Below are 26399 nucleotides of genomic sequence, written 5' to 3'. Positions count from 1 at the left end.
GTACTTGTTGTGGAGTTGTGCAGTATCAGTTTATCTATGTTTAACAATCCAGTCTCAGAGGAACCATGGGCCACCTCCACTCCCTGCTCAGAAGAATTTGCGACTGTTTGAACGTATTGATCTAGTTGGATGAATGAAGAGAACAGAGCTGAGATTCAGTGCAGGCAGTGAGACTGAACTGTTCCAATGTTAGCAATTCTGTTGCTCATGGAAAAAAAGGATTAGGTGGACAGAGAATTGGTATGTTCATCATCTATTGACCATTCTCTTCTGAAGGACTGCATTGATGTCCAGTCATCAGTATTGCAAACTTGAAGTACAGATTATTGGATTATCATAGTAGTAGTCTGTTAGTATGTGTGCTTGCCAATTCAATGCAAGTTGCTTGTCAAAGATGTGGGTGGGAGTTCAATTTCACAATTTATCATTTATCTTTTACAAATTATCCCATTTTGAAGAACAACATTTTGTTCTTATTTGCCTTTAACGGGCTAAATTTTAAAGAATTTTATTTCCACTTCCGCATTTTAGTCAGTTCGATGAAATTGAACGAGGTTCTCATATCCTCTCAGCAATTACTAAGGCCACGATCTTCTGAAACATGCCTATTTAAGAGGAGCGGCAGAATTCACTACAAAACTGTGTGCTTTAAATGTGCAATTTATAACTATGTTTTGAAGTCTGTTTTGTGTTGGAATTAGGTGGATGAAGAGGATACATACCTGGAGACAATCCACACTTTGTTACAGGACATGTTGATTTCTGCCCGTCCAACAGTCTTGATGGATATGAAAGCTGCACCTTTAAAGGAAAACCAAGTGAGTAGGCATTGTCTGAATATTCCAAACGGAGGCCCGCACCTTTCACCCTAACACGCTGATAATACAAATTCCCAAGATTCAAGTTTGTAACTATATATGTTTTCCTTGTATAGAGCACGTATAAAATTGTTCCCTGTTTGTACTGCAAGTCAGCATTCTTGCAATAGAAGATTTTTTTTCTGCAAATCCAAACCACAGTCATTGAAGCCTGATAAACATCTGATACATCTGTCTGCTTCTCTACCCTGTGTTTTTTTCCCTTCAGTCCTCCTTGACCAAGCTTTTGGTTAGTGACCTAATGTTTCCTTGTGTGTTGGTATTGTACTTGGTTTTACAATACTCCTCTGAAGTATTTTAGATATTTCATTACAAAAATGGCGCTATACAAGGGTAAACCTTTTTTTTTAAATGAATTCATGGATGATGGTTATTGTTGGTGGACCAGCACTTATTGCCCATTTCTAATTGCTGTTTAGAAGATGGTGCTCTGTGTAAAATGGCTGCAGTCCATATTCTGTAGGTATACCCACTGTGCTGTTCAGAAGGAAGCTCCAGGAATTTGATGCAGCAACTTTGAAAGAAAGGTGATATAATTTTAAAGTCTTGGAAGGAAATTGGCATGTGCTGGTGTTCTGCATCTTGCTTGTCCTTCTAGCTGGTACATGGGTTTGGAAGATACTATTGAGAGTGTTGGTGAATTGCTAAAGCATGTCTTGCCACAACCCAATGACGTAAAGTGCTGGAAATTGAGCCCCACTTATTCCTGGACTTGCCACAGACGTGAAAATTTTATGAAACTTCCAAAAATCCTAATTTGCCTCTGACTGCAACCCTAGAGAGAAGTAAACCACATCAAGTTCCTTCAGACATTAATAAAAATAGCTATTTATTACATCATTCTTTTACTGCTCTTAACTTCAGAAAAGGATGTCTAACATAGAGTCATAGGCATACATCACGAAAGTAGACTCTTTGGTCTAACTTGTCCATGCTGATCAAGTTTCCCAAGCTAGACTAGTCCCACTTACCTGCACCTGGCCACAGCCCTCTATCAACATTTCCTATTCATGTACCTGTCCAAATGTCTCTTTGGTGTTCCAGTTGTACCTTCATCTACCTCTATCCCTGGCGGTTCATTCCACATATACGCAACATCCTCTTTGTGGAAAAAGTTTTCTCTCTAGTCCCTTTTAAATCTTTCTCCTCTCACCTTAAAAATATGACCCCTAGTTTTGAACTCCCCAACCTTAGGAAAAGACCTTTGCTATTTCACCGTATCTGTGTCCCTTGGTATTTAAATAGTGATCTGGATTACTGATTCTCATTAACTTGCATGTGTGCGTGCACATATCTGGGTGTGACTGTTTCTTGTGTGCATGCGTGTGCCTCTGTGCTTGTCTATAAATTGTAGTTGTGTGTGTGTGTGTCTGCCTATACGTAATTTTCCATGTGTGTGTTGTCGAAGTGTGTGCATGTGTTTAACTTTTTTTTAATCCACTCTTGGGACATGGGTACGCTGGCTGGTCAGCATTCTTTGCCCATCTCTAGTTGCCCTTCAGATGGTGCTGGTGAGCTGCCTTTGTGACCTACTGCAGTCCATGTGCTGTAAGTAGACCCATAATGCCATTTGAGATGGATTTCCTGCACGTGAGGGTCTGTGCGTGTGTCTGGGTAACTTTGTGTGAACCTCCATGCTCGATTGTATGTGTTAGGTGCCTGGATGTATCAGAGATCTACAGTGCAGAAAAAAGGCCCTTCAGCCCATCATGTCAGCACTCACCAAAAACAACCACCTAACTATTCTAATCCCATTTTACAGCACTTGGCCCACATGGCTTGGTGTTGCAAGTGTGCATCTAAATAATTATAAGGTGTTGGTGGTTTCTGCCTCTTCACCCTTGCACACCAGTGAGCTCCTGTCTCTCATCACCCTCTGGTTGAGAAAGCTTTCCTCATTTTCTGTAGGCCTCCTGCCCTTTAATTTAAATTGATGCCCCGGTCATTCATCACCCCTTGATGAAGGGTGAATTATTCTTCCTCTCTAGCTGATCTGTGCCCCCTCATAATTTTATACATTTCAATTATGTCTCCTTTCAATCAACTTTATTCTGCTGAAAACAACCCTAATCTATCCCAACTCTGATAATAACTGAAACTCTCCAGCCCAGGCAACATCCTGATAAATCCTGGCACTGTCCCCAGTACTGGCGCATCCCTCCTTTCATGTGGATTCCAGAATTACATACAATACTCTAGCTGTAGCCTAACTAACTACTTATACAATTCCAGCATAAGCCTTCAACACTCTGCCTCAGTTAATAAAGGCAAGTTTACTATATACCGCCTTAACCACCTCTCCTGATACAGCACACACACCAGTCCATGAAAGTATGTGTGAGAGACTGTGGGGTCTATGTATGATAGCGAGACTGTATGAAGGAGGAACTCCAAAGGGATATTAAAATCTTCAGTGAAAGTGAAAATCTGACCTAAAGCAAGACTTCCTCACATTTCTAATATAATCTCTTGGCTATAACTGGCAAAGTATCACTGTCCTCGTAATTATTAACTCTGTCATCATGTAAAACTTATGATATTTGAGTACAGGATCACCTGTACAATAATATTTAATTTCTCACCATTTTAAACAACAATATTTTTCTATTTTTCCTCCAAATATGAGTCACATTTCACCACATTATATTCCATCTGTCAATATTTTAAAAATAATTCCACTTAGACAGCAAAGTGGCAAACTCTGTACAGTCAGTACAGTCATGTTGCAGTGTTTCCCGAGAGAGAGCTGTCTCCTGGTCTGGCGAGACTGTACAGTCAGTACAGTCATGTTGCAATGTTTCCCAAGAGAGAGCTGTCTCCTGGTCTGTCACTGGATTCTGTGCTGGCGAGACTGTTGTATGTCCTACAATAAGTCATAACCGATTAACAATTTGAGTAAAAGTGACATGAGAGGTTTCTGTTGTCAGAAAGACCAATGGTATGTAACTTAAACTTTGCACCCTTTTAAAATGCTCAAAATGCAATTTCAAAACAAAAAGACAAAAACACACAAATATTGAGTGGGGGAGAAAATATATTTTTTTTTGTCACCAGATGGGTTAGTTTTGCTATCCTTCTGTGACAATGCTGTGGCTTTAAAAGATGTACTTTAACCAGATTTCTTTTGGGAGAGATTGTAGCAAGCAGTCTCTGGTAAGGTAAACAACCTGAGGTTGGATTTTTTTTTTCCCCAGGAGCTGGAAGAATAGATTCAGCCTGAGTTAGTGGGTCAAGTTCCCACAGATCAAGGGTTTTTAGTTGTTGTTTTTGGGGTTGAAGAAGTGGAAGCTACTTTTTTCCCCCCCGATTACAGCTGGAAGCTCTTCCTAGGCTGCTGGATTGCATACGAGACAAAACCGGTTTTCTGAATTTGCCTTCTTTGCCAACAGGTGTGTTTATAGGATGTTACTATAATTGGAACAGTTAATTAGTAATGATTACTGTATCTATTATTTTCTTCAATTTTCCAATAGAATTGTTATTCCAAGTTCTTTCTTTCCTTTTGTATTTTTATTAAAATATTTGAATCAATTATATTTTACTTAGAGTAGCTTGACCAATCGAATTGCATCCCGAACACAGCATGTTAACTTTCTGTTATCTTAAAAGGCAAATACAGAATCTAGGCTACATAACACTTCTAATTCTTCAATTATGCTTCAATGTTACCTGCACGGTGGTGATCGGTCTGTAGTTCACTAATTGCTTGGTTGGGTCTGGGGTTTGTCTTGTTGTCTTTCAACATGTCCAAATGTGATTTTCCTGTTGTTTTGACACAAAATTGATGACGGTAGCCCTACAGAGAAAGGAGAGAAATTAATAGTTAACCTCACAGGGTCCTCTTTGTTCATTGTTTCATTCCCCCTCTCAGAACCTCTATTAAATTGGAATCTGACCAACCACTGGGTTGATGCACTGTTGAGCTCTCCTGAACCCTTAAGAAATGGTGCCCTTTTGTTTGAACTGTCCCTAGGAAGTATCAATATCTCCTGGAACAGGTAGCTTCACTTTGTTTTTCTAAACATGCAAATAGGTCCTTGGAGCTTCTCCCTCTTTTTTTAAAAAAAAAATCATTTTTCTCATTTTCACTCCATAATTCAGAAAATTAGAGATGTCGTCCCTTACAGAACACAATGCCACTGCATATTGGTGCCAGTCAAGCATACTGCTTTGTCCTGGATGGTATTGCAATACTTGAATGGTGAAGCTGTGCCCATTCAAGTATCTGACTTTCACTCCTGTCAATTGGACTGAAGTGTGATTGAGGTTTGAGTGAGTAGGTTGGGAGAAAAGTTTTTTGTTTTCTGATTTCAGAAGGAGTCTGGGGACAAGGGGCTATAAAGTCGTAATTAGTCAGATGATTTAGGAGCGGAATTGAGAAACACTACTTCATGCAAAATGTGGTAGAAGTGTGGATCACTTATGCTTGCAAAAGCAGTAGGTGCTATCTCAATTTATTTTTCATTTTTGATATTGATCTTTTTGCTAGCTGGAGTCGGAAAACAATGTGACATTAGAGCATAGATCACATTGAATTTTGAGAGAGGCTCAAGCTGCTGAATGGCTTCTACTTTTGAGAAAGAGAATAGTTCTTCAGAGCCTACGTATTTTAATAGAACTAAGGAGAAGAGTGAACTGGAAAGGCAGGTGAAAAGAGGAAAGGATGTTCTGTACCTGTGAATGGGCTGACCTGGTCCTCCTCCCCAACACCCTGACCCCCTCCCCTCCCTGGCTGCCATCCATCTATCCATCCACCCATTCTCTGTTCTCCTAGCCCCTCTGCAAAAGTTCATTCCCACTTCTCTACCTCCTCCCCCACTAACCCCTCTCAGCCCATTCTGTTTTAATGTTGCGCCTGTTCTGTGTCCGCATGCAGTGCAGAATTTGCACATGAAACAATGACTTGGAGTCACAAACCATGTGCACATGTTTTCAACTGAGCTCTCACATGCAGTTGCCTTGCATCTGTGGTGTTAGCAGATACTGTTTGTTTTTAACCAACCTGGAGAAGGTGGGGCCTAAACCTTCTGGCCTAGAATTAAGGATGCTGTCACAAGAGCCCTTGTATGTTCCTTGCGTACTGACATTAATGATTTGTTTCACCAGCTTCAGGTAGGAAGGTGGAGCTGAGGGTTATCAGGTCAGCTCTGCTCTCATTGAATGGTGGAGCAGACGCATTGAGCTGAATGCCCCACTTCTGCTCCTATATCTTATGGTAATTTTCCTGTGCAAGCACCGATGTAATGTAAATTTTTCCTTCTCCCTCCTTCCATTTTAGCATATGGCCATTCCTCAAAGTTTACCGAGCACTGAATTGGCCTCGCAGATCTGCTCACCTCCCAAACCACCAAGAGCTCATGAGCGCAAACTTCTTGTGAAGATCATTAAGGTGGACAATCTCACAGATCCTGATATCGCAGGTAACCACATCTAAATCATGTGTTGTATGAGTGCAGTTGGGTCCTACCATGTGGATATCCATGTAAAACCTGTTGCATTTTAAGAGCTGGGGATAAAAGCAACCTTATGCTGATCATAAATAAATAGCTGTTGCACTATGTAAATGTTTCCTTGCGTATTACTGCAACCCTTGTTGATATGTTCGAACTTGATGATCAATCAAATTGTGATCAATTGTGTTTAGCAGCAAATGTGACTTGTATTTACAGACTATTTATTCACATGTAGCATCTTCGGGCATTTTGCTGGAGCATTGTAGAGCCAAATGTGACACTGAGCCACAGACCGAGATACCAGAGCAGATGAAGTAGCTTTCAAGATGTGCCTCAAACAGAAGCAGAGGTTTAGACAGAAAGTCTTGAGCTTGACAATAAATGCTGTTTATTTGAAACTGTAGAATTGCTTAATTTTTGAGAAATAGGATCTTTTTCAGGATATTGATCTTGGGAAGACAAGAATTTTGGTTCCCCAAAGGGTTGTGAATTTTTTGGAATTCTCTACCACCCTAGTTTGCGGAAGCCCAAGTCTATGCGTATGTTTTAAGGCAGAGGTTGATTGTATTTCTAATTACCAGTGATCGACTGACTGCAATCATACTGAATGGCAAAGTGGGCTTGAGATGCTGACTGACTGATCATTCCTATGTTTTCTATCGTAAAATCGTTGAAACTTTTTTTTTAAAAATAATCTGGTGTTTAGATAAAATTCAGTTCTCTGGTGGGAGTAATTCTAAGCAGCATTGTGTTAAATCATCTGTTTTACACTAACCGCATCTAAAATTGATTTAATGTTTGGGATGTATTTTGTATTGTCAGAGAATGTTCATCCGTATTGCGTTGTAGAGTTGGATAATCCAGTGCAGAAAGTCTGCAGCTCCGTAATGAACAGCATTTCCAACCCCTTGTGGGACGAGCAGTTTGTGTTGTGAGTATGGCCCTGTTGTTCATTTTAAACTGGCAATTCTAGCTGGATGTCTTGCTGCTGAATAATTCTGTGAAGATCAAAAATTACTTTGTGGGAGGAGCCTTTCCTGGCATCCCATCCGGGCAGCTGGTTTGTGATGCAGGGTGACCCCAACAGCATGGGTTCAAATCCGGCACCAGCTGAGCCTACCATGAAGGACTCTCCTTCTCAAGCCCTCCTCTCGCCTGAAGCATCCTCTGGTAAAACCAGTACCAGTCGTGTCCCTCTTAGAGGGCTGCCATATGGCCTGGTCGGACTGTGGCGATTTTACTGATACTTTAGAAAAATACAATAAGCTTCATGTAATTTTTTTTTCCTTTTTATCTATGGTCTAAGAATGTTTGTTTTGCAAAAAAAAGTAGGCAGAAACATTGTGGTTCTTTGAACACGATCATGACTTGTCATCTGCTTTGACTCCACTTCCCGTGCGCACTCCATATCTCTCAATTCTGAGAGATTAAAAATCCATGTATTGTACTCTATGATGGACTATCCACAACTCCAAGATCCAGAATTCCAAAGATCCATTTCCCTTTGAATGAAGGATTTCTGCTCCTCTCAGTACTGAAGGATCACTCACTATTCCTGTAATCCTGCATTCTGGAACACTCAACCTCTTGATCCCTTCCATGTCTGTCCCCTTTAGAGTTTTGTCTGTTTCATTGAGATCACTGTTTTTTCAAACTCCAGAAAATGTTAGCCCAGTTTACTCAACCTGTCAGCATAGGACAAACCTCTCATCCAAAAACTAATGTAGTGAAGCTTTGTCCTCTAGACAAGTCCAACCTTCCCCAGACGTGGAAAGAAAGATTTCCGTATTTATCTCGTGTTTTCTCACCAATGTATGTCTGAAAACACTTTACAGCTGAAGTTCTTTTGAAAGGCAATCACTGTTGTAGTTTGGGAGGTGGAAACGCTGCAGTATTTCGGGTATGGTCACACAAAAACTCAGTGAATAGGAGCAGTAGTTGACCAAACAGCAGTTCGAGCCTGACCCACCATGCTTCAGATCCAGTATCGTGCCTGCTCCTCAATATCACTTGATTCCTAGAAAATCCAAATATCTGTCTTATCACATCCTTAAATGTGTTCACTGATGGAGTATCCACAGCCCTCTGAAGTATAGGATTTGAAAGATTCAAAACCTTTTTCAATGTAATGATTTTTCTCCCCTCAGACCTAAGCAATCCTGTTCACGCTATGAGGCTGTGACCCCATATTTTGGATTCCCTGACCAACTGAGACAACCTCCCATTGTTCATCCCCTCAAACCCCTTCAGAGTTTTACCTAAGATTGCCTGATAGTCTTCTAAACTCTGAATACAGGCCCAGTTTACTCTGTCTCTTATGGTAGGACAGTCCCTATGTCTCATGATCTAATTTAGCGATCTTGTATCCAAAGCAATTACATACTTTAACTGTGAAGACCAAAACAGCATACAGTAGTCCAGATGTGATCTTACCAAAACCCTGTACAATTATAGCAAGACTTTATTCCTGTGCTCCGGTTCTCTGGCATTAAAGGTCAACAGGCAATGTGAGTTCCTAATTTCCTAATGTACCCAAGTGTTCTTCTGAATGAAGACATCCAAGTTTCTCCACACCTCAACGTTTGAGGTCTTATGTAACAATAAATAGAGATTACTAAAATGACTGATTTCGCATTTCCTCATATTCTCCACTTCTTACCTTGTTCCCCACTCACTGAATCAATTTATATTTCATTGCAATCTCTGGTCTTGGAGTCTCCCTGGGCATTTGACCTGCTTAGAATGCCCGTAGTCTTGTATATGGGTGCAATCAAGTATGGCTTATATTTTATTTATTTCTGTTTTGTTTTCTGATTACATTGGCATACATTCATTCTGTACAGTATTCAAATTTCCATGTGTGGTCCTTTTGAATGAGCCAAGTTACCTCAAAAGCTAGTGGATGAACTGAGATTGACTTAAGAGGTAGCAGTCCTGTGGTGAAGTACAGGTCTCGTTGATAACCCTTTTTGTTCGGGTAACTTATGTACCTCTTACCTCACACCACTGCCACCTGTAAGAAGCTGGCTTGAACTGGACAAAGTAAAAATTAGGCCCATGAATCCACCCCTGTAAGGGTTTGAGAATTTAGTGCCTGGAAATATTTTTGTGACTTTGATCTGGTGTTGGACCCAGAGAATGTTTAAGCACAGAAGGATGCCACAGTCAGCCAGAGCCTATGCTGATCCTTTGATAGAGCTTTTGACTTGGTTCCATTCCCAGGTTCTTCCCACATCACTTCCAACCTTTTCTTCCAAGACACACTCTTGTTTTTTGGTGACAATTTTCTTCTGAATGCTTTTGCTTAATTTGCTGAGAAGTGACTGACAACAGAACCAAAATGTGTTGCTCATGTCTGTGGGTTGAGTTGCGCCACATTGCATGAAACAGCATGTCATAGTCTTCAAGTTAGAACACACTTTGCAAAGATTTTACAGCCATTTCCTTGTACTCTAGTAATCCACAGAGTTGATCTAAAGCTGCAGTCAGTTTTGGTTTTGAACATTTTCAAGTTTCTTTTTTTTTAAAAAAAATGTTTGTCAATCTTCCTTCTGCTGTTCGCAGGGAGAGTTTCTGGTGTTTGATCAGGCATGTACATTCTGGTTTTGTTACATGTCGGGGGAAAGTGAAGTGGCAGAGGAGGAAGACTCTGCCATTTAAGTTTTAATGTTAGACCATCCATCTCTCAAGTTATAAAGGTGGTTGTGTTGTGTGTATTTAAATGATCTATAATGCTGACTGATATCTAAACAGAGTGGCGGTGAAGAATCTTGATGCAGAAACACAATCTCATCCGATTTTCCCCCCCCACCACCAAAAAAGTTGGCTTTGCATTATGTGGCAACTACTAAATAAAAACCTCAAACCTGTCTATTTTGTTTTATTGGACACCCACTAGATTAGATGCCCTACAGTGTGGAAACAGGCCCTTTGGTTTCCCTCCGAAGAGTGACCCACCCAGACCCGTTTTCCCTCTGACTAATGCACTTAACACAAGGGCAGTTTAGCATGGCCAATTCACCTGCCCTGCACATCTTTGGACTGTGGGAGGAAACTGGAGCACCCGGAGGAAACCCACGCAGACAAACAGCTTGAAGAAGGCAAATTAGTTAATCCACATTTTATAATGTGGGTGTATGCCTCCGAATTAACCATTGGATTAAATTCATAGAATCCTTAGGGTGGAAGCAGGCTATTTGACCCACTGAGTCCACACCTCCCTCCGAAGAGCATCCAACCAGATGGACCTCCCCAACCTATCCCTATAACCTTGATTTCCATGGCCATCCACTTAGCCTGTGTGTCTTTGGAGTGTGGAAGGAAACAGGAGCATCCAGAGGAAACCCACGCAGACACTGGGACACTGTGCAAATTCTACCCACAGGTGACTCTGTGTGGAGTTGAACCCCGGGTCCCTGGTACTGTGAGGAAGGAGTGCTAACCACTGAGCCACCGTGCCACCACATATTTAAACCATAGCTGTCTGGTTATGGGGTTTAAGGAGGTGAAGAGGCAAAGCAGTTTAGGGAAATAAACTCTCAAGTTCAGCTAAAGGACAACCAAAGTGGTACTTCACAAAATGTTGGAGATGGGGGAAGGTGCAGAGGGTTACAGGGCAGGAGGAGATTGTGTTAGAAAATGAGTGCACTTCATTGACCATGGTAAAAAGTGTTTTAAAAGGGTTTCAGAAGCCTGGGTCTGGTAGCTGATTAGATCCTTTGTTTTTCTACCCGACAGTGAATTGAGTGCCAAGTCCAAGAAACTTCACCTGCTGATATTGGAGGATGGAAAACCCTCAGAGAGTGCGTAGCTGACATCATCGTTAGAGTTGTGCCGAGCAATTATTTCTGTAATTGAACATTCATCATCATGTGAGATTGTGCTGTGATGCATGAAATCATTTTACTTGATCTAGGTTATGTCTTTAAGATCAGTTTCTTGCATTTTACTGGAGAGAATGAACCTCCAGACTTTGTTTCAAGCAAAAACAATCAGTGTTTTCATAGGTACACGAGCAGAAGATTCAACCCCTTGAGCCTGCTCTGTCTTATCTGCACTTCAAAGCCATTCGGTGCCTTTGCTACATATCCCTTGATCTTAACAAACAAAAACTGAGTCCTGTAGAACTATATTACATTGATCCAGCAACTACAGCCAGCAGAGTGAGGAGGCGTTCCAGATTTCCTCTACCTGTATCTTTCTCTCTATCTTTTCAATTAATTATATCACTTTAAAGATCTTGGTTAGATTACCTGTCACCCTCTGACTGTAAAATGGAGTCAAAACCAAATTGATACAACGCGGTTTTCATAACTTGACATTTTAAGACTTGTTATTTGGTATACCGTAAATTATCCGAAGGAAATGTACACAGTATTTCAGGTAGGGTCTGACCAACACTCTGTTGGTTTGAAGCATCTTTCCTTTAATCCACTTTTTCTTGAGACGTGGGGCCAACCTTCCTCAAGTCGTATGGATTTTTTTGTACCTGCTCTTTAACAATCTGCACACAAACATTTCAAAGCCATTTCTCTGATCCAAAGTGACCAAACGTAAAATAGCCCAGTTTCGATTCCATCCACCATAGCTTTGTGCACCTGAGGGGTCATTTAGCTCAATTTAGGTTCAATTCTTATCCTGGCCAAGAGCACAAGGAAGGTCCCACCTTCTCTCCTGAGCTGTGGCGAACCTCTGGTCACCTGTCTGTGATGAACCCAGCATATGGAAACTTTAACTTTTTCCTTTTTTTGCACTGATGCAATCTGTACTACTGATTTGTCAAAGCTTCTTGTTTCATCCTCTGGGTTCTGAGGAAGGGTCACCAGACCCAAAACGTCAACTTTGATTTCTCTTCACAGATGCTGCCAGACCTGCTGAGCCTTTCCAACAACTTCTGTTTTTGTTTCCTGTTTTACTTTTGTCATTGCAATTCCAAACCATACCAATTCAAGTGAAAAGCTAACATTTGTGAGGAACCTAGTCATTTGTTCACTCATGGTCCATGGTAGAGGAATTGCCAGGGAGAATGCACCCATTAATGATGAGCCTGGTAGTTAAGTACCAGACTTTGTTTAAATTTAAACTGGCTGATCATTAATCAGGGCCATTACCCTGAGAAATGAACCAGTAGGTGGCTGTAATTTATTTAGTTGAATTTGAACAGGTGCAGTGCATGTACATTTTTTTTGTCTGTCTGCAAAGAGCAGAGTCCTGTTTCTTTGTGCTTAGTACATGCAAGTGTGTCACACCTGAATGATCATTCTAAATTAAAAACTGAAAGAAATGCAGATGCTGTAATTCAGAAATCAGGTGGTTTCAATTCAACAATTCTAAATTGGTTGTCAGTGTAGGTCTTCACGCATACGAACTTAGCCAACCAAAGGTTTTTTCCCAGTCAGGGGAATCGCATCTGATGTTGGACACTGTGTTGAGTTTGACATGGCTGAGCTAGTTGGGTACGCTCATACCTTGTTGTGAACAGCTAAAGGGATATACTCTTTGATGCAGTCCAATAAGATTGGGACACATGGCTTATATAGCTGGCATCATGCCAGTGCTGACAGTCGTATACCTCATTACTTATTTTTGTCATTGCATGAGTTTTTGGGTTCAACAGCAGCAGCATGTTTGTGGTGAGCAACACTCATGTTGCTACTGCACTGGATTAGTGTGAAACAGTGACTTAAGCTGTTACTTAAACTTTTGAGATAATCTGAGATAGACTGGACTCTTAGGTCAGCACCTTAGGACCTTGAGTGTGCACAATATTCAGAAGGAAATAACCTGATTGGGACTGTCATTATCTCACAGGACAATTTTGTGTCCTACTTCAACATTAAGTTTGTGAGGTGCACAAATGGCTTGGGTGAGGTTGCCAAAAAGGCCAATTTTCTAGCATGTGGAACTGCAGGAATCCTAATATGTACACGTAGCAGTGAAGGTACGTTTGCGGTAGACAATAGCTAAGAATCCTTGTCCAGTTTCTATCTGACACAGAAGTGAGAAATAGACATGTGGCAGCAGTATTGATTTACCAATGTAATGCCAAGTATGGAAGCTGAGCATCCCAAAGTCTGGCTGATTTGTATCCAACAAATTTCCCTCCTGAAGTGTTGACTTGAAACGTTAGCTTGCTCTCCCTCTGGATGTTGCCTGACCTGCTCTAATCTCCAGTTTTCAATACAGATTCCAGCGTCTACAGTAATTTACTCCACCATTTCCCTTTAGCTATTTGCAGCAAGCAAGGTACTGGCTATACCCAAACAACTCATCCTTTGAAAGCTCTCATTTAGATATGATTGTCCATTTGCACAACGTTTTCTGGGTGTGTTAAATGTGTGAAGAATTACACTGCCAACTGATTTGGTATTGTCAGTTGGGCTTGCAGTGTGGTGCACTGTGTGTATGTGCATTTAGGACACAGGCCCTGTTCCTTGTAGACAGACAGACAACATGTACACACTGCACTTGGATCGACTCCACAAGGTAAGTGACAGCCATTCACCAGTTCCTTTCTCAGGTCAGTGTCGTGAGAAATCAGAAACACCAGCCTGGTTTCAAGTCTGATTGTTTGGATATTATATGTCTCAAGGGAAGTGGAGCGAAAATGGGAATCACGATGATGAGATGGAGGATCAGCCATGAACCTATTGAATGGTGGAGCAGGCTAAAAGGCCAAATGACCTACTCCAGATCCTAGTTTTTTGTTATTCCAAACAAAGCTGGCAGTTAGATATCAAACAAGATTAATGGATTCATTCTCCATGGCAATATCTCTACCAATTAGAGACCACTTGCTAACCAAACAGAACTGACCTTTTGTGCAATATAAACATTTGGTTTTTCCCTTCAGCTGGTATTCTTACAGATTCTCCTGTTGAGAGCGAAATGAGAAACTTTAATAATTTGGAGATATTTTGTCATTTATTTAATCAGGCAATGTCCCTTTTATATATTCCTAATCTTGCATTTGCAGCTTACTGCACTTTCTAACATGGTATCACCTTAATCTTGCATGTCTGAAATAGCAATGTTCACCCAGATATTTGTATGAAATAAAAATTGAAACTGCTAAAAATTTACTGGCAGATCGCTTGTTCTAATGCAACCTGAATAGTCGACTTTGTTCTCTGTATTCTGAAGCATTTTATTTGTATTTTCTTCTTTACTTCTCACAGTAGATGCAGTCCTTGGCGAGGTGACAGTACCCATAGACCTGTTTAAGAAACAGCCCAGTGGGAGGCAGAGCTTTCACCTCGGGAGCATGCAGAATGGGAACAGATCAGGATCCATCACAGCTGAGGTGGTAACTCGCACTGACTTTCCTTTCAGTTTTGATCAGTGTATCATTTTGGTGCTTTTTTTTCACGAGAGAGAATTTTCTGATTTTTTTTTCTTCGTTAAATTGACCACCTTTTATTTTCCGTTCTCTTGGGATTGTGACTGAATCAAATAATAGGGTCTGGAGTTTAATAAAAATGCATTGGGTGGTGTAAGACCTCGATCTGAAGCAAAGTTACCTTCTTTCAAAGCAATTACACCCATAATCGCACTAATTGAATTATAGAACATAGAACATTATAGCGCAGTCCAGGCCCTTCGGCCCTCTGTTGCACCGACCTGTCATACTAATCTGAAGCCCATCCCACCTACACTATTCCATGTATGTCCATATGCCTGTCCAATGACGACTTAAATGCACTTAAACTTGGCGAATCTACTACTGTTGCAGGCAAAGCATTCCATATCCTTACTACTGTCTGAGTAAAGAAACTACCTCTGACATCTGTCTTATGCCTATCTTCCCTTGTGTTTGCCATTCCCATACTTAGAAAAAGGCTCTCCCTGTCCACCCTATCTAACTCTGATTATCTTGTATGTCTCTATTAACTCACCTCTCAACCTTCTTCTCTCTAGTGCGAATAGCCTCAAGGCCCTCAGCCTTTCCTCGTAAGATATTCCTTCCATACCAGGCAACATTCTAGTAAATCTCCTCTGCACCCTTTCCAAAGCTTCCACATCCTCCTCCATAATGCGGTGACCAGAACTGTACACAATACTCCAAGTGTGGCGATTCCAGAGCTTTGTACAGCTGCAGCATATCCTCCTGGTTCCGGAACTTGATCCCTCTAATAAAGGCCAAAGCATTCTGTCGTCTTAACAACCCTGTCAATCTGGGTGGCAACTTTCAGGGATCTGTGTACATGGACACAGAGATCTCTCTGCTCATCTGCACTCCCAAAAATCCTACCTTTAGCCCAGTACTTTGCATTCCGATTACTCCAGCCAAAGTGTATCACCTCACACTTGTCCACATTAAACTCCATTTGCCACCTTTCAGCCCAGCTCTGCATCCTATCTATCTCTCTCTGCAACCTAATACATCCTTCGTCACTAACCACAACTCCACCGACCTGAGTGTCGTCGGCAAACTTACTAACCCACCCTTAAGCCCTCATCCAGGTCATTTATAAAAATGACGAACAGCAGTGGACCCAACACCAACCCTTGCGGTACACCGCTAGTAACTGGACACCAAGATGAACATATTCCATCAACTACAACCCTCTGTTTTCTTTCAGCAAACCAATTACTGATCCAAACTGCTATGTCTCCCACAATCCCATTCCTCCACATTTTGTATAATAGCCTACTGTGGGGAACCTTATCAAACGCCTTGCTGAATTATGTATGAAATCGAGTTGCCATCTCCTGCACAGTAAAATATCTGTGCTTGAGATGGGCATGTTAATGTTAGAGATGGGATATTTCTAACAGCTAGATTTGATATGATTTTTTTTGGCTAGTGGTAAGTTCTATCTATTCTGCCTTGACCTCAAACAAAGTGACTTCTATCTACATGTCTTCCATTCCCATTTCAATGTTGGCAGCCTCTGTCGGGTTCACCGCTATTTCCATTTCATTTGGCTGTGTGAGATTTTAAGTCTGCTGTAACACTGTCCTCTCCTGCATGCTGATTTCCAATTCCAATTCACAAGGCAAAAGAGGAAGAAATTGGCCAAACACCAGAAGCCTGTGTTCAGGCCAGCATGGGCAAGGGACACACAACTGGGGGAGGGGAAATCATCCCTAATTTCTGTGTTTTAATGCTTATCTTGATACTTCTTAGCAAGTTAAAATGAGCTGTAGTGTTTGAAGACTGAGTGAGTGGATCAACCATCCCCTGTCTTCTAGTACAATACGGTCCTCCAGTTTGGATATGTCGAAGACAGACAGTTGTTGGGTATTCACTGCTGATTTTTCTTTCTCGAATGAAGTACTTCATCTCCATGATGGTCTCCTCGTTTTCTGTTACAATCACAGTGTATTGCAACTTTTTTTCTTTTTTCCCTGTCTTCAACATTTGGGAATCCTTTACTCCCTTTAAACTTTGCCTTCTCCAATTTATTTTGACTCGAATATTTGAAAATGCTTGGTGTTTCGTCAGTATGCTTGTGATTTCTACTCTTCTGTGTTTGAAATATGGGGCCTTTGCTCTGTAACCTCGATTCTCAGTATTCGCTAGCCTCCCTGGGGGGGAGGAAACCGCCATCCTTACCTGGTCTGGCCTATATGTGACTCCAGACTCTCAGCAATGTGGTCGACTCTTAACTGCCCTCTCCGATTGCCACCCTCCTTATGCCAAACAGGCAGATGCAAGTTTGTGTTCATTCACTTGTTCAGCATGTGGAACTCTAGTTGCTGTGGGATTTCAATACCTTGCCGTGATGACATGTTAGCATCTCCTAATTTATTAATCAGCCCTACCGTTATAATTCAAATATCTCTCTTGTGGCATTCCTCTGGTTTTGCCTGCTTGCTCGTGGTCCTAAACAGCTAGTCTCCTTTTTTGTTTTTAGAAAGTGGCTTTGAATAGATTAATGGTAATGTAACGGTGGATAGTTTTTTTTTATTTTAACCACTTTCTTTTCCTCCCGTAGTCAGATTGTCCCTTGGGTTCCACAGTTCATGGTTACTTCTACCAGGACAGACAACTATGCATCTGGAGGTTAGGAGAGTGGGATATAGGTAGGAATTAAGTAGCATTGCATCTAGGTTCTGTCCACGTGAACACACTCAGTAGTGGTCAATGGCTTTTTCCCTTCAATCTATTTTGACCTGTTGTCATTGTAGCACCTCCATTGCCTTTCTGACTGAGATTCAAGTTAAAGCTCAGGTCAGGATAAATCTGAGACTTCCTGATCAGTAAGGGTTAAATACCTCTGAATATTATTGACCTTCTGGGTAAACCCAGTTCAAGTTTGGCATTTCCAAGCGACTGTTGGTGAGACACCTTGCCTGCCCTGAGTGTGTTTGAAAGCTGAAAGAAAAACCTTTTGGAAAGGCAACATTTTGCAAGGATGAATCTCCCTCCCTTCTGTTTGTGTCCAAGTTTGGAGATACAAAGGTGATGAAATGTGATGATGGGCTTGGGTCTTTAACAATCCTGATTTTTGTGGATTGCAGTTCTGTTACATGGAACCACATGAAGTTAAATGCCGGCAATCTCCTTCAATGGTTTCAGCAAAGAAAGTGGAAAAGGATCGCACAATCATGCCTTGCGGTACAGTTGTTACTACAGTAACTGCTGTTAAGACCAAGCCTCGAGCAGATGGGAAGCCTTGTGGAACTCCAACAGGTAATAAAAGCTGACTGAAGTAGCTACGTTTGCCTCCCAGCTCTAGTTGTTTAATATAGAGTCATACACCATGGAAAGAGACCCTTCAGTCCAACTCATCTGTGCCATCCAGACATCCCAATCTGACCTAGTCCTATTTGCCAGCATCTGGTCCAAAACACTTCCAAACCCATCCTGTTCATATACCCATCCAGATGTCTTTTAAATGTAATTGTACCAGCCTCCATCACTACTTCCAGCTGCGCATTCCATACACACATCACCTTCTTTGTGAAAAAGTTGCCCTCAGGTGTCCCCCCCCACCCCCACGTATCCTGAAGTTTCTGCCCTCGACTCTGACATTAGGAAAAGATCTTGGCTATTCACCATATTCATGCCCCTTGTGATTTTATAAACTTGTATGAGTCCATATATCATCTTGTAATTCTTTCAGAAAGATACTGGAGCTGAAAAGGTTAAATTAAGATGACAATTATAACTAGTGGAGTAACTAGTGCTGGGGCCACAATTATTTATAATATATTTAATGACTTGGTTGAGGAAAGGGAATGTACTGTCGCCATGTTTGTGGATGACATGTAGTTTGCAGAGGGATATGGATTGGTTAAAACGAGATCATGGCAAATAGAATATAATGTGGGAAAATGGGAGGTTACGCACTTGGCTGGTCAAAGAGAGGAGCTGAAATTTATCTGAATGGAGAAATGTTACAGAACAGGAGGATTTGGGAGTCTTCATGCATGAATCACAAAATGCTAGCGTCTGAGTTCATCGGGGAAAGCAAATATAATGTTGGTATTTATTTGAAAGGGAATGGAAAAAAAAAAGTCGGGAGATTTTGCTGAAACTATACAAGGCACGATCAGACCATGGCTGGCATTCTGTGAACAGCTTTGGGCCCTTTTTTCTAAGGAAAGATATATTGGCATTGGAGGCAGTCCAGAAAGGTTCACTAGGCTGATACTAGTACATCCCTTAAGACCAGCAGATGTAATTGCTGATTCTTAAAAATCAAAGGGAAGCTTTTATTTTTGTTGGTGGTGGACTTTGACACACACACACACACACACACACACACACACACACACACACACACTTTATATACACACTATCTGACTTTTCTTTAAACATGTCTAGCACCTCTTAGCAAATGTACAAACTAAGTCACCCTACCCTGCATAAAACTGCTAAAAACAGTGAGATATAGGTTTGTTGTTCCCAACTTTTCCTTTGCTACATGTTCTGGGCCCAGTTCCAACTGTATCTTTGCAGAGAGGAGATCATTATTCTGACTCCTGCTGGCAGTGTATTGTAAATCCTCAATTCTCTACATCTGGAACAGTCTTAAGTCTTAATTGTTTAAAATTTGAGTATGCACCTAGAATGTGGAGGTTGTAATTGAGGAGAGACCTTCTGAAAAGGAATGTTCACATTCATCTGTTTGCAAAATTCTGAAGATAAATAAATTACTGAGAAGGTAAGTGCTGATTTGATACTAATAAGGATATTAAAGGATGGAAGTTGTTGATGAGCAAGTGAAGTTGATGCCATGATCTTATTGAACAGCAGAACAGGTTCGAGAGATTGAATGACCCCCTATTTCGTATTTATGTTTATGATGTTACCTCACCTGAGGTTTCCTAGAAAAACAATAACAATTCCAAGATTTTTTAGCATTGGCAATTATTCAGTCCTTTGAAAGCTATAGTATTGTGTGTTCTCACACTCTCGCTCGTGCTCTGTCAGTTGTGTTTGAAACAAGGCCTTTTTCAATGGGAGTCCAGGAGTCAGAGCCAATAACAATCATCCTAATATTTATTTCTTATTTAAATTGCAGACTCCCCTATAAAGGCCTCTACAGAAATGAAAGAAGCTGACGAAGAGTCCTTGACTCTCGGAAACTCTGAACAGGGAGCACCAGTTAGCAAAGTCTTATCATCATCTGATACAGGTATTATTTCCTCTGTTTTACAGTGATACATGCACCTATACCAGGTATCTCTGACTACTTTCATAAAATCTGAATACTGGGACAGATTTATCTTTTGACTTGGGTACATGGTGATGACATCCATTACTGTGGCGTTGAAGTGTAAAACTGTTAATATGAAAAGTGTAAAATCCCTCAACTTGTTTAACAATGTGCTTCAAACTTGACAATTCGGAATCCAGTGGCATTGTTGTCTATAATGACCAATTTTTTGATGAATGAGAGGCAGATTTGTTCTGCTGTTCAACTTTGTCTTATTGATTTGGGTTCAGAAATTCTGTTGCATATGTTCTGGGGTCACTACATCCTGCACCAGCAAAATTCATATAAGGATATGAAGGCCCAGCTTGGTATAGGACTCTGAGAAGAACTGTTCTGGAGCACAACTTTGCAGAAATTATGCTGGACTTGTATACAGCTAGTGCTTCCTTGCCTTGATAGACCACACTTGCAGTGCAATGACCAGTACTGGTTTCCACACTCAATGGACACTAAAAGCACTGTGAAACAAATGTAAAAGAATGATATGAGTAGTGAGAGGTTATACCTGTCAGAAAAGAATGAGCAGAATAGGGCTGTAAGGACAGCACTGAACAACAACTTAACAGATGCCTTGAAGACTTATGAAAGGGTTTGATGCGGCAAGTTTCCATTTGTAAAGAAATCCAGAACCAAGACACTTTCTACAAGATAATCACTTTATAAATCCAGTAAGGAATTTGGGAGAAATCTCTTATCCTGCAATTGGTTGGAAAGTGGAACTCTCTGCAATGAGGAGCAGTTGAGGCAAATGTGCTTAAGAAGCAGTTGGATAAACACAGTGGAGAGCATTGTGGTGAAAGGACCAGATGAATTGAAAGGTAAGGGGATCTTTATGAAAAAAAATCCTGCACACGACGTGCTGTTTGTTTGTTAAATATACCAAATTCCAAATAGATTTCAAATGTTAATATTCCTCATTTTACCTGTGGGGAGGGAATAAAACCAGAGAGAAGGTTTCTCCCTCCTTGCTAAGCTTAGTTTGCATTTCTAGTATCTACAACAGAGTGGCATTGATTAAAACATTGGGATTAAATTACAGCCACAGCTGGATATGGGCATGAACTACATGTTCCCCTTTTGGCATTCAAAATGTACTCTGCTCTTTAAAAAGGAGTTTATTTTTGAAGCCAGTCATATCCAGCACAGTTTCCACTCCCCTGTTGTGTCTCTTTATCTCATTCTCATTGCTCATATCTATTTTCTTTGCACTTGTGAGCTCATTACTGCAACATGTACTTACCAACTGCTGTGCTTTTATTGTCACAGGAAGTGCAAAGCCTGTGCTTTTGGCAATGCTTGACCTATTAAGCCTTGACTGTCCAGTATCCTCCAATTTACTTGGAGTAGCCATAGTAACCAAACAAACTAGTTTCTATACGCACACACCGATGTCTATCCTCCGCTTCCACCCTGGTTCAGTAATTATGGTTTAAAATCCATCTCTCAAATGAGTGCAGAGTCAGAGAAGATTGTAAATTCATAACTATCGGTTTGGGTTTGGATCTGGCTTGAGGGAGCTCGTTTGTCCCTCTGTCAGAAAGTCGTGGGCTCCATTCCTTTTGAGGTTTGAACAGAAGAATCAGGCTATAGTGTAGAGGGAATGTTGCACAGCCTGATGTGTCATCTTTCAGATGAAACTTGAGCCCCTGTCTGCTCCCTGTTGGCTTGGCCATCAAAGCTCCTGTGAAGCTTTCTTCTTCATCTGTGAAGAAGAACAAGAGTATTGGCAGTGCACAATACTTATGTCTGGTCATATGTTTACCTGCTGTTTGGGGGAACTTGTTGCATTTTCTACTTAGTATTCCGTTTCAAATGTATTTCAGAAGTAGCTGTGAAACATTAGGAGATTGACTTTTTTTTTAGGAGAAAGTGAGGACTGCAGGTACTGGAGATCAGAGCTGTGTTGCTGGAAAAGCGCAGCAGGTCAGGCAGCGTCAAAGGAGCAGGAGAATCAACGTTTCGGGCATAAGCCCTTCTTCAGGAATGACTTTTTTTTAAGTTCATTTAATGGGATATGGTCATTCCTGGCTAGGTCAGCCGTTTAGTACCCATTCTTTTTTGCTCTGAAAAAGATGCTGGTAAGTTGCTTTCATGAGTCAGTATAGTCTTTGACAGTATGGGAGTTCCAGGAGTTTGACCCAGTGACCGTGAAGGGAGATGAAGGTATTTCCAAGTCAGGATGTGAGTGGAGGGGAATGTGCAAATTGTTCCCATGTATCGTTGTCATTGTCCTTCTAGGTATTGGAGCTCATGGGTTTGGAAGGTTCTGACAAAGAATCCTTGGAGTGTTAATGTCATGTATTGTGCACCTGGATAGAAGGTAGTGGATGTGGTGCCAGTTACGCAGGCTGCTTGGTTCTGGATGGTGCTAAGCATGTTGAATGTTATTGAAACTGGGTTCAACCAGGCAAGTGGGGAGTATTCCATCACACTCCTGATTTGTGCCTTGTCAGTAATGAGCAAGCTTTGGAGGTTAGAAGGTAAATTACTCACTGCAGAATTCCCAGCCCCTGATCTGACATGGTAGCTTCATTTTATTTATATGGCTAGTTCAGTCCAGTGCCTGGTCAATGGTAAGCTGCAGGATGTCAGTAGTGGGGGATTCAGCAAGTGTAATGCAACTGAATGTCAAAGGGTAATAGTTAGATTCTATATCGTTGGAAACTACCATTGACAGGAACTTGTGTGATGTGTAGTTAACATTTATCACCCCAAGCCTATTTTGTTCAGGTGTTATTGCATGTGGGCACAGACTACTTTTGGGATTGAAATATTCACAAATGATGCTGAGCATTGTTCGTGTAATCATCAGCCATTTCACTGTTATGATGGCATAGCTGAAGCTGATTGGGTTGATGATGTGACCCTGAGGAACAGTTACAACATTCAAAAGGCATTTGGACAGATACACAAATAGGAAAGGTTTAGAGGGATGCGGGCCAAACACAGGCAAGTGGGACAAGTTTAGATTGGGAAGCGGAGTTGGATTGAATAGTCAGTCTGTTTCCATGTTGTATGACTCTGACCCTCAACATCTGCATGAGGTTCAGATGATTTGATTTAACATCTTCCTTTGTGCTAGGTATAACTGACCAGCGTGGAGTTTTAATCTGCTCCAATCAATTTTTCTAGGACTCCTTGACATCAAATACTTGGTCAAATGTTGCTTGGTGTCAAGGGCAGTCGGTCTCACCTTGCTTCTGGAATTCAGCTCTTGTGTCCATGTTTGGTGAGAGGTCAGAAACCTGAGTGAGCAGGTTATTCCTTTTGCATTGCTGCTTGATAACACACAGCCGTGCTCCCCACTTCTGTCATGGTGCTCTAAATGCAAGTCGGTCGTTCTTTTTTCAGTTGACAGCAATTACATTCATTCTACTGTTTCTCCATGTGTTTCTTCATGGGCTGCAACAGACCACTGTATTCATGAACTTGGCAGAATGCTTCAGTAATTTGGAAAATTCAGTTCGCAAGACAGATTTGAAGAGAGAACTTTCGAGGGAGGCCTTGGTCTTTCTCCCTTGGTAAGGAGATGTTTAACAACTCTTTTTTTTTGCTAAGGGAAGGAGTTTTTTTCTACTTTTTCCCCATGATTCACAAGTCTTGCTGATCTGACCCCGATCTGATATGCCAACACTTGAGAATTCTACAATGAAGAGCCTGACTGTGTGTTAAAATTGAATGTAATTAAAAATAAAGTAAACTTGCCAAAGGGCCATAGGACTGCTTTCTCATTCGAGATGTGATTGGTGGTGGTTTAACCTGAGGGTCACCATGCCTCAGGCAAGGGGAGAGGTTGAGAAGGAGGGTCTTTTCATAGCAAACTCAGATGGTGTGGGAATTGAACCCATGCTGTTGTCATCACACTGCATCGCAAACCAGCCATTAAGTCAACGATTCACTGAGTTGTTTGTCACCATCAGCCTGTTCTTGAATAAAGACAAGTTGGTCTTTATTCTAATATTTAAAAAAAATTCTAGTAGGAAATTGAGAGATACTGCACAATGATAGTTTGGTTTTGAGCATAGTGTCATAGGAAGGAACAAACCAGTTGAGAGTATTCTCTTTGGGTTAACTTGGATTCAGCTGTTATTGTGTGCAAGGTAGTTTCCTTCTTGTCGGATGGTCTCATTGCCTTAATCAGTGTTAAGGGATGTTCTCGGCATTGATTTCAGTCTTAAATTCTTGTAGAGCTGCTGCAGTTGAGTGGCACAGACCCGGTGGCTGAAGCTGCAATCCGACAGCTAACAGAATCGGCGAAGCACGTGCTGAAGTCTCCCGTCAGGAGAAGTACAATGGTAATTTCAGGTGTCACAAAGGTAAGTTCGTTATCATGTCCAAGATCATCTTTCTCTGTGTCTTAGTCATCCTCCTCCCTTTCTCAAACCAGAACATATACACTTAGCAAATTTTTGATTGTTAGGGATGTTATGATTGGAAAGAGGGTGAATCTATTATGTGGAATATAGTGCAGGATAGGTAACTGCTCTCCTGATTTGAGCGAGGAAGGGTTTCTCTTATCTTCTGGTTTTTATTTCCCCTTCTAGTCCAGAAGTGCAAAATATTAAAAGATTCCAACTTCTTAGCTTTATAATAAATACTGGTAAAAGCACTGGGGCACAACCAAAATGGTGTATCAGTACAGTTTGTTTATTTTTGGGATGGGGACAGTAACTGTATTTCTTGTCCGTCCCTTGTTGCCATAAGCTGGTAGTAGGGGCCTTTCTGGCATAGGAAGTAGTGTCATATCAGTACTTTTGAACCAGGAAGCCGGGGTTCAAGACCCACCTGCTCCAGAGGTGTAACTAACCACTGCCAGTTGTCATAAAAACCCAGCTGGTTCACTAATGTGAAAACTGTCATCCTTACCTGGTCTGAGACAAAAAAAAACTGCCAGATAAAAGGTAGACAAGCAGGAGCCTGGGGGAGCACAGCAAGCCGGGCAGCATCAGGAGGTGGAGACGTCAACACTTTGGGTGTAACCCTTCTTCAGGCCTCCCGATGGACTGAGAGCCAAAGTAACCTCTAAGTCTCACCACAGTTCTGAAGAAGGGTTACACCTGAAACCTCGTCTTCTCCTCCTCCTCCTGATCCTGCCTGGCTTGCTGTGTTCTCTAAACTCCTGCTGTCGTCCTTACCTGGTCTGGCCTACAGGTGACTCCAGATCCAAGGCAATGTGGCTGACTCCTAACAACAGGCAATAAATGCCTACATCTTGTGAATGAATTAAAAAAAAAGAGCTGATAGTGATCATCTTGAGTTGCTGGGGTCCTCATGATGATGGTGCTCGCACAATGGTATGTTTCCAGGATATTGGTGCAACAGTTGGTTTACTGTTCAGATCAAAATGGGGTGAGACTTGGAGATGACTTCAGCTCTCTCAGCCTGTTGGGAAACTTTTATATGCAAATTGGATTCTTGGTGCTCAATTAGTCAGCTTTCCTACATGTGTTGAAATAATTTGTGCTTCAAGTTCTGTCTCAACCTCCTTAAAATGTCCATCTGACTTTTCTCCAATTTCATGAGGGATGTTTTCTCTTGATCCACCCTTGGTTCATTAAGTGCCACAGGGCATGGGTTGGACGACATTGAGTATTCAGTTCAAATTTGGGACTTTTAACTTTTAAAATGCTTGACTGGGCTGCAAGCAGTTAACAATCTGACAACATTATTTCCCATCTTGCCCTCCCAGTCTCCCTTAGTCATCGATGATGAAATGACCCTGTCGGCTGATTACGCAGCTGCCATGGATGCGTCCTTGAGGCAAGAACCTCAGCCTCTCGCTTCCTCTGACTGCATCTCTGGGCTTCCCTCGGAACGGACATTAACTCGCAGTTTACCCTTGGCTGAGCATTGTGCTGCAGAGGGAACTTCAGCAATGGCACCCACAAATCAAGTGGAGCAGGAAGTCGGTCAGTGGAACGATGGCTCTCAGGAAGACCTGGATTTTGAACAGCGGTCCAATCTTTCCATGGCTGGCTCAGAAACCGGAACTATGAAAAAATCTAGAGGTAAATGTTCTGCTTGAGTTCCAAAATCAGGGATTCTTTTGAAAAAGCTTTTTACTAGAGAAGTGACAAGCCATCACCTCAATGCATCGGAATCTCTTCATTCGTTGTTATGTTGCAGTAGTATATCATTGATAATCATAGACTTCTTCACACCCCTCTCTGTTCTCCCGCCAAAAAAGTTTTTTAAAAAATCTCTCACTGCCAGAGATACTTAGCAAGTCGTGCAAATCCATGAATGGAGAAACCACGTGATGTTTCAGACCATGATCTTTCATCAGAACTTTGTCCAGTAGAAGACATAACATTGTCAAGGTGGGCATTTCTAGGAGACACAGCAGTGAATTAAACACTAATGTTGTACTATAATCCAAACGCAACATACAATGTATT

General features: G+C 41.4%; 1 protein-coding gene across 1 annotated transcript in view; it reads left to right on the top strand.

Moving 5' to 3' along the window:
• Positions 1-26399, top strand: part of LOC132821191 (C2 domain-containing protein 2) — a 56102-nt gene that overhangs the window by 24439 nt on the left and 5264 nt on the right. Inside the window, exons 5-13 of the mRNA XM_060833835.1 lie at positions 702-818; positions 6157-6298; positions 7154-7262; positions 11069-11133; positions 14509-14633; positions 17798-17969; positions 19807-19920; positions 24190-24317; positions 25691-26009. Coding sequence (XP_060689818.1) covers positions 702-818; positions 6157-6298; positions 7154-7262; positions 11069-11133; positions 14509-14633; positions 17798-17969; positions 19807-19920; positions 24190-24317; positions 25691-26009 — 1291 coding nt within the window. The remainder of the gene's footprint in view (positions 1-701; positions 819-6156; positions 6299-7153; positions 7263-11068; positions 11134-14508; positions 14634-17797; positions 17970-19806; positions 19921-24189; positions 24318-25690; positions 26010-26399) is intronic.

This window comes from Hemiscyllium ocellatum, chromosome 12 (genome assembly GCF_020745735.1).
Source record: "Hemiscyllium ocellatum isolate sHemOce1 chromosome 12, sHemOce1.pat.X.cur, whole genome shotgun sequence".
NCBI lineage: Eukaryota > Metazoa > Chordata > Chondrichthyes > Orectolobiformes > Hemiscylliidae > Hemiscyllium > Hemiscyllium ocellatum.
Note: the sequence above shows the minus strand (reverse complement) of the source record. Positions and strands in the feature narration are given on the sequence as shown.